This window comes from Ceratotherium simum, chromosome 9 (assembly GCF_057802395.1).
Source record: "Ceratotherium simum simum isolate JZ-2026a chromosome 9, ASM5780239v1, whole genome shotgun sequence".
NCBI lineage: Eukaryota > Metazoa > Chordata > Mammalia > Perissodactyla > Rhinocerotidae > Ceratotherium > Ceratotherium simum.
The window spans coordinates 11,298,625-11,313,410 of NC_141908.1; the positions used below are offsets into that span (position 1 = coordinate 11,298,625).

Consider the following 14,786-nt stretch of genomic DNA (forward strand, 5'->3'; position numbering starts at 1 on the left):
ACACACACACAAAGTGTGCAAAGTATATCTCTATGATAAATTCTCCAAGTGCAATTGTTAGGTCAAAGGGTATAGGCATATGTAATTTTGATATATATTATCAAATTGCCTTCTGTAGGGGTTGTAGCATCAGATATCATTAATTAAAACGAATACTAGTATTTGGAATACTGTTTTAAAAAGAATATTTACTCTGTTTTTGTTTTGTTTTCTTTGCTGAGTTAGAGTAGTCATATTGCAGGTTATCTGAATTTTGGTAAGAGTAATAAGATTGTTCTAGATCATTGGTTTCTGCTACTGGCCAAAGACCCTCAAAAGGTTCTCAGATTTATATGCTAAACGAACATCAGCTATGTAGAAAATAACGGCTCACACATGTATACTATATATTTCAAATGTATGTAGATGCTAATGTATTTAATAAAATGCCAATTCATTTAATAGTGTTACTAAATTCTTAGTTCAGCTAATAGCAGCTCCACATCTGATCAATGGTTCCATTGTTTTAGATGACCCTTGGATTTTGATGGCATGTTAGCTTCATTTTGTGTCCTGTCAGTTTTTTCAAAGTAGCTTAGTCTGGAGGTATAGGGGAACAGAACCAAAAGACTATGCGTATACTATGAGTGTCTATTTGAATATTTTACAATAAAAATAACCTTTCTCTTACAGATGTCCCTTTAAGGACCAGCCTGCCACCACCATTCAGAAATTATAAATATGGTAACCAATAATTTTCTTATTCTTTTCAAACATATATTAATATAATTTCACATTAGTTTTATGTTGATATGAATTTAAATTTGGTTTTCAAAAATGAGTTTACTATCTGTAAATAAAAACCAGTATGGAAGTTTATGTAGAAATATAGGAATTCTAGCATATCGTTAAAGTAAATTGTAATAGTGTAGGGAGGTAGCCTATTTGTGAGGAAAAGCATGTTTGGCAAATTGTGTCTAAAATGAATTTCTGTGCCAGGTAATCAAAAAAGGAGAAATGATTAAAGACTAGGAATTGAAAGAAGAGATTTAACATTTTAAATGCCAGTAACTTGAGCATGTTATATATAGTAATTTTATATATTGCAATTGTTGATTTTAAAATGTACTAATAAGGCAAGAAGCTAGGTTTCAATATCTGTTATAAAGATGGTACAGTTATTAACCTTCAGCATAGTGACAGTCACCAAACTTTGAGACTTCACTTGAGAATTGTGATGCACTTAACAAATATTTCTGTTAATTGATGCAGACATTTTAAAGTATAAATTTTTTATTACCTTACCGTAGATCATTTTTTGAAGTGGCTTTTAATTCTGTTCCCATTTGGTAGAGCAACTTATGACCTGAAATACTTTGAAATCACAGTCTTCACCGTGTGTATGCATTTTAATATCCAGAGACTAATTGTGAGGTCATAAGGGGTAGTCAAGCAGAAGTTGAAAGCGCTGAGTGGAAAGTACTTTGATTTATTGGACTTAAAGAATTTACATACTTAATATTGGATAAGAGAAAGGAATAAAAAGCATGATTAAGTAAATATGAAACTTCTCAATTCTGGCTTTTGTGGCTTTTAAAGTATAATGACTTGAAACATAACCCTAAACTTGAATCAACCTACAGATGTCATTTCAAATTAAAATAGCTACATATGGTTTCCCTTTTGGCATGATGTGTATATTCAAACTTGTGTTCCATGGAAGTTATTTTGAAAGATAAGTTTTAGATCATGAAAGCATCAGAATATCTGACTGCTAATCATCACGGCAGTAATGTACCTTTTATGTTATTCCACCTTATTAACACCCTTTTGTCTTAGTATTTCTGTACTATTCAGATGAATTGGCAGAAAAAATGAAGTTTGTCTGTGAAGAAATTAGAGAACCACTAGGTTTTGATAGACTTCAAGTGACTCTGTCTGAGTTTGGCTCTAACAACCTGCTGCTTTGTGTTCAACAAGAAAGGCCAAAGTGTTACTCTCTTGCCTGTCATTGTCCTCCAGTAGTGCTACATGCTCTGTGGGAATAGAACGCATGGGTGTTGGGGAGTGGGAAGGGCACAGAGTCAAAATTCAGTTTTGCTAGTTGCTGTCTCCGTGCCCTGGGCAGAGGGCTGGCTCTGTCAGCCGTGCCTCCTGGAGTCTGAGATTTCTCAGAGCCCTTCCTTGCACTTCATTGGCATCTACATTTATTGCTGATTTACCCTGACCAGACTGTGTGTTCCTAAAGCACAGGGGACGTTGTCTTATTTTTAAATCCTTATTGCCTAGGCATTGTGCATGTGTGCAATAAATGTTGGTTGTTGTGCAGTGCAGGGCTGCTAATCCTATGTATTTCATAAGGCTGTGTAAGATTAGATTAAACAATGCACGTGTGAATACGTTAAATACTCCACAAATATAAGATGATATTTTTATTTTTATGACGTTACTTTCCTCAAGGAATTTGCATTAAGGAAGCAATACCCACAGATATTGTTTCTGTTAATAATGAAGTTTTTTTTTAAGAAGTAAAAACAAGTGAAAGAGATTAACAAAGAAAGGGACATTAGTACCACACCTTTTGTTAGCTTGCCATTTCTCTTTTCTTACCCTCTTCCCAAGTCTTAACCAATTTCTGATGGAGAGAAAAATCTGGTGAAAATTCCTGTTCAAAGCATTTCTTCTTCTGCTAAAAATGTGGCCTTCTTATTGTGGGGTTGCAGAACCTATTAGAGCAAAGATATTTCTAATTTAAAGACTTATTAGCAAAATATATAGAACATGATTAATATTTGGTAGGGTCAAACTGCAGTTTTGCAGGTTGATTGGAACAGACTTTAAGCAAAGTTTTTTTTTATTAAAAAAACTCTACTGTTGTTTTCTCTAACTTGTCTCCAGTAATAAACTGGTATCTATTTATAGTGAGAAAAAGAGTGTAATAGGTAACTCAGAATAATAGATCGTCTTAAAGTCACTTTTGTTTATTTTCTTGTGTACATTGTAAGCTTATTTTGAGTAGTAATTGTGGCATATTTACATTCCTAACATGCTTATTTCACTTAGGTTAGATTTATTTTTATTTGTTAACAATGCATAGTTATAGTCCTAGGATTAGGCTGACCTTATTTAAAAATTACGATGGATAATTGAAAGTTGACTATTTAAAATAATGGGTAATTCAGAGTGCTAGTTCTTAGCTGGGATAGGTACCCTATTCTTCTGTATTATTAGGGCATAGTTAAATCAAGGTCTGTTTTTTAAATCTTTTCATTTCATTTCACTGTTGGAATTCCTCATTGAATCAAACAGCATGCTTGATAGAAATGAATTTTAATTTAAAGTTGAGTTTATTTAGATATAATAATACCTATAATCACAATACGTTAATTAAATGGTTAAATAAAACTGAATGAAAAATTGGAAGCTTTCTGAATTTAAACCTGTTGAATGCTAGTTCTATTATATAATTGAGACCTGATTGTTGCAGAGTTAGAATTTTACCCAATGTGGAGAAATTACTTATTGGAAAAGCACAGTGTAGCCTGACTTCAAGATAAACAGATTAAGGAGAGAAGGAGGGATTGAATAAAGCAGATTAGATGGTGTGAGCCTGTGCAGTATTTGAAAACCAGGAGGCAGATTTTGGTATTCTTTGGGCATCAGCAGCCTTGCCCGGATGACCAGTGATCCTTGAAAGTGTTTGAATTCTGAGAGTGGTAACAACTTGTCAGTCTCGTCATTTGACTTCCTGTAACTGTAACTATTCTGAGAAGTCAGTAGATTTTTTTGAACTGCTGTTGTTAATATCTATCTTAATTTAAGACAGATTATTTAAGTTCATTATTTGTTGATAAATTGTGAATCTTAATTTAATCTTAAATTAAAACATTATTTGTTAATAATTTTGTTAATATCTGTCTTTATTTGCTAATCATAGCCTTTGGCAACTCCAAAAAACAGGATGGAGTAATGTGGTTCACTTGTCTTCTATTCTAAGGGGAAATGTGCTGAGTTGACTTCAGGTTATGGCAAATACAAAATTGCGTGTGTCAAAGACCAAGGCTTTAAAATGCCTTTATACAATGATGTTTAATTTTAATGATATGCAAAAGTAATTTTTCTTTTACTGTATACTAGATTTTTAAGTGAACCTGGTTATAAGGTAAGAACTTAAATTTCTCAATTTCATAGCCACCCCCATCTCACTTTAATAATTTGAAATGAAGTTTTAGAATAATCTTTGTAAAAAGAAAACTTGTTTTTTTTCTTTCAGATAAACTAAAGATTATTCATCAAGCATATAAATCAAAGGTACGTTTCATATGTACAGTATCTGGTACATAGCAAATAATCAATACTGGTTGACTTAGTGAATAAATGAATGAAAATATGTACTTCTAAAATATTTTCCATTATAATAGCATTTTTTATTTTGTAGGTACCCTTTCTATAGCCTTCCTTTCCCGTTAAAGAAAAAGTTCTGTCATATCTCTGTTAGTACTAGATTCTTTAAAAAGTGTTAATTTTTAAAAAAAGCATACATGTTATATATCAAACAAATATTTAACATAAAATAAGCATAAAACTTGGTGTAAAGTACATTCAGGTTACATGTAAAGGAAGCCACTTATTATCTGGCAATCCAGTCTCTTTGATTTTCTTAATTCTGTACCAGAAGAAAAGAGCCAAAAGCAGATAAAAAAAATCTTCTTATTCTGGCTTGACTCCTTCTGTGTGTAAGAGAAGGCCCAGGACTGTGGCTCTTGGGAACAAACCTCCTAGTTCCACAGAGGGCACGGCCTGCAGTCTGAATGTTGTCTTGTCCCAAAGAGAACTGCTTATTTATGTGTTTATCGTGTGTTTACATTTCTGTCTTCTTACTTTCTTAGAGTAATGTTTTTATGAAGCCACAATCAAAGGTTAGCTTCTCAGACAGACTAGAGTGGTCTTTTATCTTGAAGCTCAATGACCTTATATAGACTCCTCATTAAAGCAGTAATCTTACTTTATTATACAAACTACTCAAGGACAAGGGACCATATCTTAGTCTTCATAGCTCCAATACCTAGCACAATGCCTCATTCATAGGAGTGTTTCATAACAGTTTTTGAATGAAGTATTTATTTATGAATTCACTTAATTTCATTCTCTTCTCTAGTCATAGATACCCTCCATAAACTCAGTCAGCTTTCAAATAAATGTATACCAGAGATTACCAAGAAAATGGCATGAGGGTATGTCTGTTGACTATGAATTAGTAACTTAAAAAAAAATTTTTTTTTCCTGTAGCTTAAAACAACACACATTTATTCACTTATCGTTCTGGAGGCCAGAATTCCCAAATCAGTGTCACTGGGCTAAAATCAAGTTGTTGGCAGGCCTGGTTTTTTCCAATAACTTTATTTAATTATTTATTTATGTTGATGTCATAATAGTTTATAACATTGTGAGATTCCAATTGTACGTTATTATTTGTCAGTCACCATATAAATGTGCCCCTTCACCCCTTGTGCCCACCCCCCAACTCCCTTCCCCCTGGTAACCACCAAACTTTTCTCTCTGTCCATGTGTTAGTTTATATTCCACATATGAGAGAGGTCATACGGTATTTGTCTTTGTCTGGCTTATTTCACTTAACATAATACCCAGTTCCATCCATGTTGTTGCAAATGAGACGATTTTGTCTTTTTTTATGGCTGGTTGATGTTCCATTGTATATATATACCACATCTTCTTTATCCAATCATCTGTTGATGGACACTTGGGTTGCTTCCACGTCTTGGCTATAGTGAATAATGTTGCAATGAACATAGGGGTACGTAAGCCTCTTTGGATTGTTGATTTCAAGTTCTTTGGATAAATACCCAGAAGTGAGATAGCTGGATCATAAGGTATTTCTATTTTTAATTTTTTAAGTATCTCCGTACTGTTTTCCATAGAGGCTGCACCAGTTTGCATTCCCACCAGCAGTGAATGAGGGTTCCCTTTTCTCCACATCCTCTCCAACATTTGTTATTTTTTGTCTTGGTGATTATAGCCATTCTCATGGGTGTAAGGTGATATCTTAGTGTAGTTTTGATTTGCATTTCCCTGATGATTAGTGATGTTGAACGTCTTTTCATTTGCTTATTGGCCATCTGTATCTCTTTCTTGGAAAAATGTCTGTTCATATCCTCTGCCCATTTTCTGATAGAGTTATTTATTTTTTTGTTGTTCAGATGTGTGAGTTCTTTATGTATTATGGAGATTAACCCCTTGTCGGATATATGATTTGCAAATATTTTCTCCCAGCTGGTGGGTTGTATTTCCATTTTGATCCTGGTTTTGTTTGCCTTGCAGAAGCTCTTTAGTCTGATGAAGTCCCACTTGTTTATTTTTTCTTTTGTTTCCCTTGTCCCAGTAGACATGGAATTCGAGAAGATCCCTTTATGACCAATGACGAATAGTGTACTGCACATTTTCTTCCAGGAGTTTTATAGTTTCAGGTCTCACCTTCAGGTCTTTGATCCATTTTGAGTTAATTTTTGTGTATGGCGAAAGCAGATGGTCTACTTTCATTCTTTTGCAAGTGGCTGTCCAGTTTTCCCAGCACCATTTGTTGAAGAGACTTTCCTTTCTGCATGGTATGTTCTTTGCTCTTTTGTCAAAGATTAGTTGCCCGCAGGTGTGAGGTTATATTTCTGGGGTTTCAGGTCTGTTCCGTTGATCTGTGTGTCTGTTTTTGTACCAGTACCATGCTGTTTTGATTACTATCGCTTTGTAGTATGTTTTGAAGTCAGGGATTGTGATGCCTCCAGCTTTGTTCTTTTTTCTTAGGATTGCCATAGCTATTCAGGGTCTTTTGTAGCCCCATATGAATTTTAGGATTCTTTGTCGTTTCCATGAAGAATGTCATTGGGATTCTGATTGGGATTGCATTGAATCTGTAGATTGCTTTAGGTAGTATGGACATTTTAACTATGTTTATACTTCCAATCCATGTACATGGGCTATCTTTCCATTTCTTTATGTCATCGATTTCTTTCAATAATTTCTTATAGTTTTCATTATATAGGTCTTTCACCTCCTTGGTTAAATTTATTCCTAGATATTTTATTCTTTTTGTTGCGATTGTAAATGGGGTTGTATTCTTGAGTTCTCGTTCTGTTAGTTCGTCATTAGAATATAGAAATGCGACTGATTTTTTTACGTTGATTTCGTACCCTATGACTTTCCTGTAGTTGTTGATTATTTCTAATAGTTTTCTGATGGATTCTTTAGGGTTTTCTATATATAAAATCATGTCGTCTGCAAACAGCGAGAGTTTCACTTCTTCATTGCCTGTTTGGACTCCTTTTATTCCTTTTTCTTGCCAAATTGCTCTGGCCAAAACCTCCGGTACTGTGTTGAATAAGAGTGCTGAGAGTGGGCAGCCTTGTCTTGTTCCTGTTCTCAGAGGAATGGCTTTCAGTTTTTCCCCATTGAGTATGATGTTGGCTGCAGCTTTGTCATATATGGCCTTTATCATGTTGAGGTACTTTCCTGCTATACTCATTTTGTTGAGAGTTTTTGCCATAAATGGATTTTGGATCTTGTCAAATGCTTTCTCTGCGTCTATTGAGATGATCATGTGGTTTTTATTCCTCATTTTGTTAATGTGGTGTATCACATTGATTGATTTGTGGATGTTGAACCATCCCTGTGTCCCTGGTATAAATCCCACTTGATCATGGTGTATGATGTTTCTAATGTATTGCTGTATTCAGTTTGCCAATATTTTGTTGAGTATTTTTGCATCTATGTTCATCAGCAATATTGGCCTGTAATTTTCCTTCTTTATATTGTTCTTGTCTGGCTTTGGTATCAGGGTGATGTTGGCTTCCTAGAATGTGTTAGGAAGTGTTCCATCTTCCTCTATTTTTTGGCATAGTTTGAGAAGGATAGGTATTAAATCTTCTTTGAATGTTTGGTAAAAATCTCTGGAGAAGCCATCGGGTCCTGGGCTTTTATTTTTTGGGAGGTTTTTGATTACTGTTTCAATCTCTTTACTTGTGATTGGTCTATTCAGGTTCTCTATTTGTTCTTGATTCAGTTTTGGGAGGCTGTATGAGTCTAAGAATTTATCCATTTCTTCTAGATTGTCCAATTTGTTAGAATATAGTTTTTCATAGTATTCTTTTATAATCCTTTGTATTTATGTGGCATCCATTGTGATTTCTCCTCTTTCAGTTCTAATTTTATTTTTTTGAGCCTTCTCTCTTTTTTTCTTGGTGAGTCTGGCTAAAGGTTTGTCAATTTTGTTTATCTTCTCAAAGAACCAGCTTTTTGTTTCATTGATCCTTTCTACTGTTTTTTTGGTTTCAGTTTCATTTATTGCTGCTCTAATTTTTATTATTTCCCTCCTTCTGCTGACTTTGGGCTTTGTTTGTTCTTCTTTTTCTAATTCTGTTGGGTGTAGTTTAAGATTGCTTGTTTGGGATTTTTCTTGTTTGTTAAGGTGGGCCTGTATTGCTAGTAGTTTCCCTCTCAGGACTGCTTTTGCTGCATTCCATATGAGTTAGCATGGTGTATTTTCATTTTCATTTGTCTCCAGATATTCTTTGATTTCTCCATTAATTTCTTCAGTGATCCATTGGTTGTTCAGTACCATGTTCAGTAGCATGTAGTCTCCACATCTTTGACACTTTCCCAGCATTTTTCTTGTAATTGATTTCTAGTTTCATAGCATTATGGTCGGAAAAGATGCTTGTTGTGATTTCAGTCTTCTTAAATTTATAGAGGTTTGCCTTGTTTCCCAACATATGGTCTATCCTTGAGAATGTTCCATGCGCGCTTGAGAAGAATGTATAATCTGTTCTTTTTGGATGAAGTGCTATTGAGTCTATCTGGTCTATTTTTTCATTGAAGTCCACTATTTCCTTATTGAATTTCTGTCTGGATGATCTATCCATTGATGTAAGTGGGTTGTTAAGTTCCCCTACTATTATTGTGTTGTTGTTGATATCTTCTTTTAGGTTTGTTAATAGTTGCTTTATGTACTTTGGTGCTCCTGTTTTGGGTGCATATATATTTATAAGTGTTATGTCTTCTTGGTCGAGTGTCCCTTTTATCATTATATACTGCCCCTCTTTGTCTCTCATTACCTGTTTTATCTTGAAGTCTATTTTGTCTGATATAAGTATGGCAACACCTGCTTTCTTTTGTTTGCCATTAGCTTGGAGTATCATCTTCCATGCCTTCACTCTAAGCCTGTGTTTGTCTGTAGAGCTGAGATGTGTTTCATGGATGCATCAAATGTTGGGTCTTGTTTTTTAATCCATCCAGCCACTCTGTGTCTTTTGATTGGGGAGTTCAACCCATTTACGTTTAGAGTAATTATTGATATATAAGAGCTTAATGCTACCATTTTATCTCTTGTTTTTCAGTTGTCATATATTTCCCTTTCTTCTTGTCCCATATATTTTGGACTGCTAATTCAGTTTGGTGGCTCTCTATGATGGTTTTCTCAGTTTTCTCTTTATTTATCATTTGTGTCTTGGTTCTGATTTTTTGTTTAGTGGTTACCATGCGGCTTGTATAAAAGATCTCGTAGATGAGATAGTCTATTCCCTGATAGCCTCTTGTTCCCTTAGTCTAAGCAGGTTTCATCCCTTTCCCCTTCCCCTTCTAAGTTGTTGTTGTCACAACTTATTCCATTATGTGTTGTGAATTTGTGGTGAAAATGAAGTGATAATATTTATTTTTCATGTTTTCTTTTCCTTTATGTTTAGAGTTATAATTAAGTGTTTGCTAATCTGTTCTGACAGAGAGTTACAGTTTCTGATTTTGTCTGCCTATTTATCTGCTTGCTCAAGGCTTTGTAAACCCTTTCTTTTTTTTTTTCAGGTGTAAGGGTTTTCTTGTTAAAATCTTGTAGGGGGGGTCTTGTGGCAATGAACCCCCTCAGCTTTTGTTTATCTGGGAAAGTTTTTATTTCTCCATCATATCTGAAGGGTATTTTTGCTGGATATAGTATTCTTGGCTGAAAGTTTTTCTTTCAAAATTTTGAATATATCATTCCACCCTCTCCTAGCCTGTGAGGTTTCTGCTGAAAAATCTGCTAAAAGCCTGATAGGGCTTCCTTTATAGGTTATTCTCTTCTGCCTTGCTGCCCTTAATATTTTTTCTTTATCGTTGACTTTTGCCAGCTTTACTAATATATGCCTTGGAGAAGGTCTTTTTACATTGATGTAATTAGGAGTCCTATTGGCTTCTTTTACATGTAATTCCAGCTCCGTCTCCAGGTTTGAGAAGTTCTCAGTTATCATTTCTTTGAACAAGCTCTCTGCTCCTTTTTCTCTCTCTTCTCCCTTTGGAATACCTATAATCCTTATGTTGCATTTCCTAATTGAGTTGGATATTTCTTGGAGAATTTCTTCATTTTCTTTTAGTCTAAGTTCTCTCTCCTCATCCATCTGAAGCATTTCTGTGTTCCTGTGCTCCAGATTGCTAATTCTATCCTCCATATTATCCGCCCCATTGTTGAAGGACTCCAGATTTTTCTTTATCTCATCCATTGTTTTTTTCATTTCTAACATTTCTGTTTGGTTTTGCTTTATGGTTTCCATCTCTTTTGTGAAGAATTCCCTCTGTTCAGTAATTTGGTTCCTGATTTCATTGAATTGTCTTTCAGAATTCTCTTGTAGCTCACTGAGTTTTCTTATGATGGCTGTCTTGAATTCTTTGTCATTTAGATTGTAGATTTCCATGCCTTCAGGATTGGTTTCTGGGTGTTTGTCTTTTTCCTTCTGGTCTGGAGTATTAATAAATTTCTTTATACCATTTGATGGAGTGGATTTGTGCCAGCACATAGTGATAGTTTCTGGATGCAGGTTCCGTCTGCTGCCACTTGGGGATGGGGCAGGGGCTGTGTAATCTGAGCCCGCTGCACCTATCCTGGTCAGCTGTGCCTGTCCAAACCTGGGTCACTCCTTGGGATCGCAGTGGCCCTATGGGGTCTCCCACCAAATGGGAAAGTAGTCCCATGAAGGCCTCAGGGCCACTGCCGCCTGCTCCTACAGACCCTGGGGGTTGTGCTCCTTGCTTCTGGGCCACAGTGGTACTATGGGTGTTCACAGCAGCTGGGAGCTTCTTTGCCCGGACTGGGATCTCAGCCCCCTCTGCTCCTGGGTCGCACCAGCCATTGTACTTGGTGGGCGGGACTTCCCCTCTGGGACCAAGCCAAAGCTACTCCCTGGGACTGGGTGGGAAGGTGGATTCTCCCACCAGCTGAGAGTGTGGTCACACAGGGGCTCAGGGCTACTGCCGCCTGCTCTCACAGTCCCGCCGAGACACGCTTCCCACCTTTGGGGCCACAGCGGTACTATGAATGTTCACGGCAGCCGGGAGCTTGTTCGCCTGAGTGGCAGCTCAGCTGCCCTCTGCTCCTAGGTAGCACTGGCCTTTGTGCTTGGTGGGTGGGGCTTCCCCACTGGGTCCAAGCCTTTGCCGCTCTCTGTGGGCTGCGTGGCCCTGAGGGCTCCCCCGCTAGACGGGGAAGTGATCACCCAAGGGGCTCAGGGCTGCCACAGTCGTGCTGAGGTACGCTCCCACCGTCAGGGCCACAGCAGTGCTGTGATTGCTCCAGCCGGGAAAGTAGTTGTATGTGTGTGCTGGGGTGCCTGGGGTCCAGAGGGTGCTCGCCTATCTCCACCACCTCCTTGGGGCAGGTAGTCCATCCACCTTCAGATATACAGCTGCTCGGGTCTCTCAGGCGTCCTGGTGTGCTGTGTGGGTATCCTCCCATGATCGATGAATGTCCTTTTAGTTGTAGCTCGAAGCGGGAGAGACACAGGCAACAGCTCACTCCACCATGTTGCTGACGTCACACCCAGTAACTTTGTTTTTTTATACCAAGGATTGTATATACAAATTTGACTATGTACATTGTCAGATGCTTTAAAATTCAACACTGGGGCTGGCCCAGTGGTGCAGTGGTTAAGTTTGCGTGCTCTGCTTCGGCGGCCTGGAATTCGCAGGTTCAAATCCTGGGTGTGGACTGATGCACTGCTCATCAAATCATGTGTGGCGGCGTCCCATATACAAAATGGAGGACGAAGAGCACAGACGTTAGCTGAGGGCTACTCTTCCTCATCAAGAGGAAGAGCATTGGCAACAAATGTTAGCTCAGAGCAATCTTCCTCACAAAAAATAAATAAGTAGATAAATAAAATTTAGTGCTCACATGTGTCTGGGGCTGTGGTGTGGAATCTGCGCTTTGTGTGTTTGCTAGAATGTCCCTCCACTGTATCTGACCACAGACTCCATCCATTTTCTCTTCTGTGGACCAGGAGTGTTTACAACCTGGTCCCTAAAATGTGGAGAATAAGAAGCTTGGTCTTATTGTAGAGGAGGAAAATGTATATCAACAAAAAATAAAGTTAAAATGAAACAATGTGCTCTTTGAAAAGGTTGTACAATAAAGTGTGTCGTGTCATTCTCCATTTGCATTTTCACATTGTTGGGCTTGTTCATATGCTCGTGTTTCCCAGAAGGAATAATTAGTAAATTATTCCTTTATCCTAATGAAGACCTAGTTCATAATATTCAAATAATCAATATTATGACATTTTTAAAAATCAGTAAATTTTCCTCCTATAGTTGTAAATATATTAGAATTGTTTCTTATATTTAAAACACATGTTCCATCCTGGCATATTAGAGTTGTAAAATTAGGGCTTATTTTTCCAGTTGAACAATGTATTTATTTAAGGAGGGATTCCCAAAACAAATCAAGTCACTTAGAATGTTTCTGGAATCTGCCTTATAAACTTTCATCTAAACCGTAACAATTCTAGTTAAGTACAGACTGTGTATCTTGGGAATGATTCTTCAAGTTTCCTCTTCAACATTTTTTTTTTTTTAATTTATTTTTCCCCCAAAGCCCCGGTAGATATTTGTGTGTTATAGCTGCACGTCCTTCTAGTTGCTGTATGTGGGGCGCGGCCTCAGCATGGCCAGAGAAGCAGTGCATTGGTGCGTGTCCGGGATCCGAACCCAGGATGCCAGTAGCAGAGCATGCGCACTTAACTGCTAAGCCACGGGGCCGGCCCCCCTCTTCAACTTTTATAAGGAAAGGAGTCAATATATTTTTACAGATACAATTTTAAAACTTCATCGACATGTCCTCATTTGTGCCTTATCCAGCTCCCAGACATTTTTCTCCTTTCCCCATCTGCCTTCTGTTCTCTGTCTGCAGGGCCTATAAGCATCACTGGCCTAGCCTGTCAGTTTTCCAACCCAGCTGTAATTTTAATCTCCTTCCTCAGCCAAAGGAAGAGACTTCCAAATAACTCCAGTGTTTTAAAGAACTTGTTCACAGAAGGCATTTTCCCCATTTCCCCAATTTTCTAGGTTTAGAGATTTTCTTAATTACAATTACCAGGTATCCACAGAAATTTCTTCCCATCAACACAATAAAAGCCTGTCTGGATAGCTTCCCACCAGAGCCTCCTATTTAGACTGTGAGCCAAGTGTTTGTTGAATGAACGAATCAATAGTATAGTGCAAATAATTACCGTAATATGATTTATGGTTATCAAGAAAATATATTTGTGCATATATTATGGATTATAATCAGTAGGCTATTTGTAAAGTCAGAAAGATTTGAAATAAAAAGCCTAATTTCTATCTTATATTTTTTGAGTTTGGAAACCAGATAGTTACACTTGTTAAAAGTTTATGAAAGGAAGAAGTCATACCCTGGAATAACCTTATAAGAAATGTGCAAGATCTTTAAAAAGAAAGCTTTGAAATGCTAGTCAAGGTATTCAGTTCTCCAGACTCATTGACCTGAACTGCTCTTAAGATGTGTGCATTTTATTTATGTGAAATTCTACCTCAGTTTAACAAAAAATAAAACATGAAGAGAGATCCAAAATAGAACTTAAATGGAAATGCTTAGGGTATTTTGGATGGGAAAATGCAGCAGCATGAAGATGTCAGTTCTCTTTTAGTTAATTTGCAAATTTAATGCCACCCCAATAAAAAAATAACAACAGTTGTGTGCATATATATATAAAAATATAAACTAAAGAAGTTGGTTGTAAAACTAATATGCAAAATAAATAATGAAGAGTGGTCAGGAAAAAGAAGAGAAGAAGAATGACTAGCCCTAGCATATATTAGACATATTATAAAACTGTAGTAATCAAAACAGTATGGTACCATCACGTGAACTGTTAGTTCAGTGGCACAGAATTAAAAGTCCAAAAATAGACCCATATATATGGGAATTTAGTGTATAGTAAGTGTGGTATTTCAAATCTGTGGAGAAAATATGGAGGATTCAATAAATGATATTGGGGCATTGGGGTATTGGGAAAATACCAATAAATTGGGTATTTTCTAGATGGTAGACATCTAGAAAACAGTTAAGTTGAATCCATATCCTTTTCTTTATGCCAAAATAAGTACCCCTTGGATTAATGACTTAAATGTGAAAATGAAACCCACAGCTGAGGATAGAGATGAAACAGATTGAACATGAGTGGATAGTTTGTTCAGGCCGGGTGATGGTTATGTGGAGGGTTCATCATACTATTCTGTATACATTGTATGTTTGAGATTCTCCATAATTCAAAGTTTAAAAATTGAAATTAATAAAAATATTTGAAGAAAGTATGGAATTTTAAAAGTAATCGTAGAGTAAAGGTCTTTCTAAGTTTTATAGAAAACCCAGAAACCATAAAAGATTGATACATTTTACTTCGTTAATTTATTCAACAAACGTTCAGTACCTTCTATTAAAAAAACGCTGTAAGAAAAATCAAGGAACAAATGAAAACTGG

The 14,786-nt window shown here is 36.5% G+C and overlaps 1 protein-coding gene across 1 annotated transcript in view; it reads left to right on the plus strand.

The window, feature by feature from the left end:
• The window catches only part of C9H2orf76 (chromosome 9 C2orf76 homolog), a 74,271-nt gene that overhangs the window by 47,262 nt on the left and 12,223 nt on the right, over positions 1-14,786 (plus strand). The window contains exons 4-5 of the mRNA XM_004423896.3: positions 673-723; positions 4,253-4,290. Of these exons, the coding sequence (XP_004423953.1) occupies positions 673-723; positions 4,253-4,290 (89 nt within the window). The remainder of the gene's footprint in view (positions 1-672; positions 724-4,252; positions 4,291-14,786) is intronic.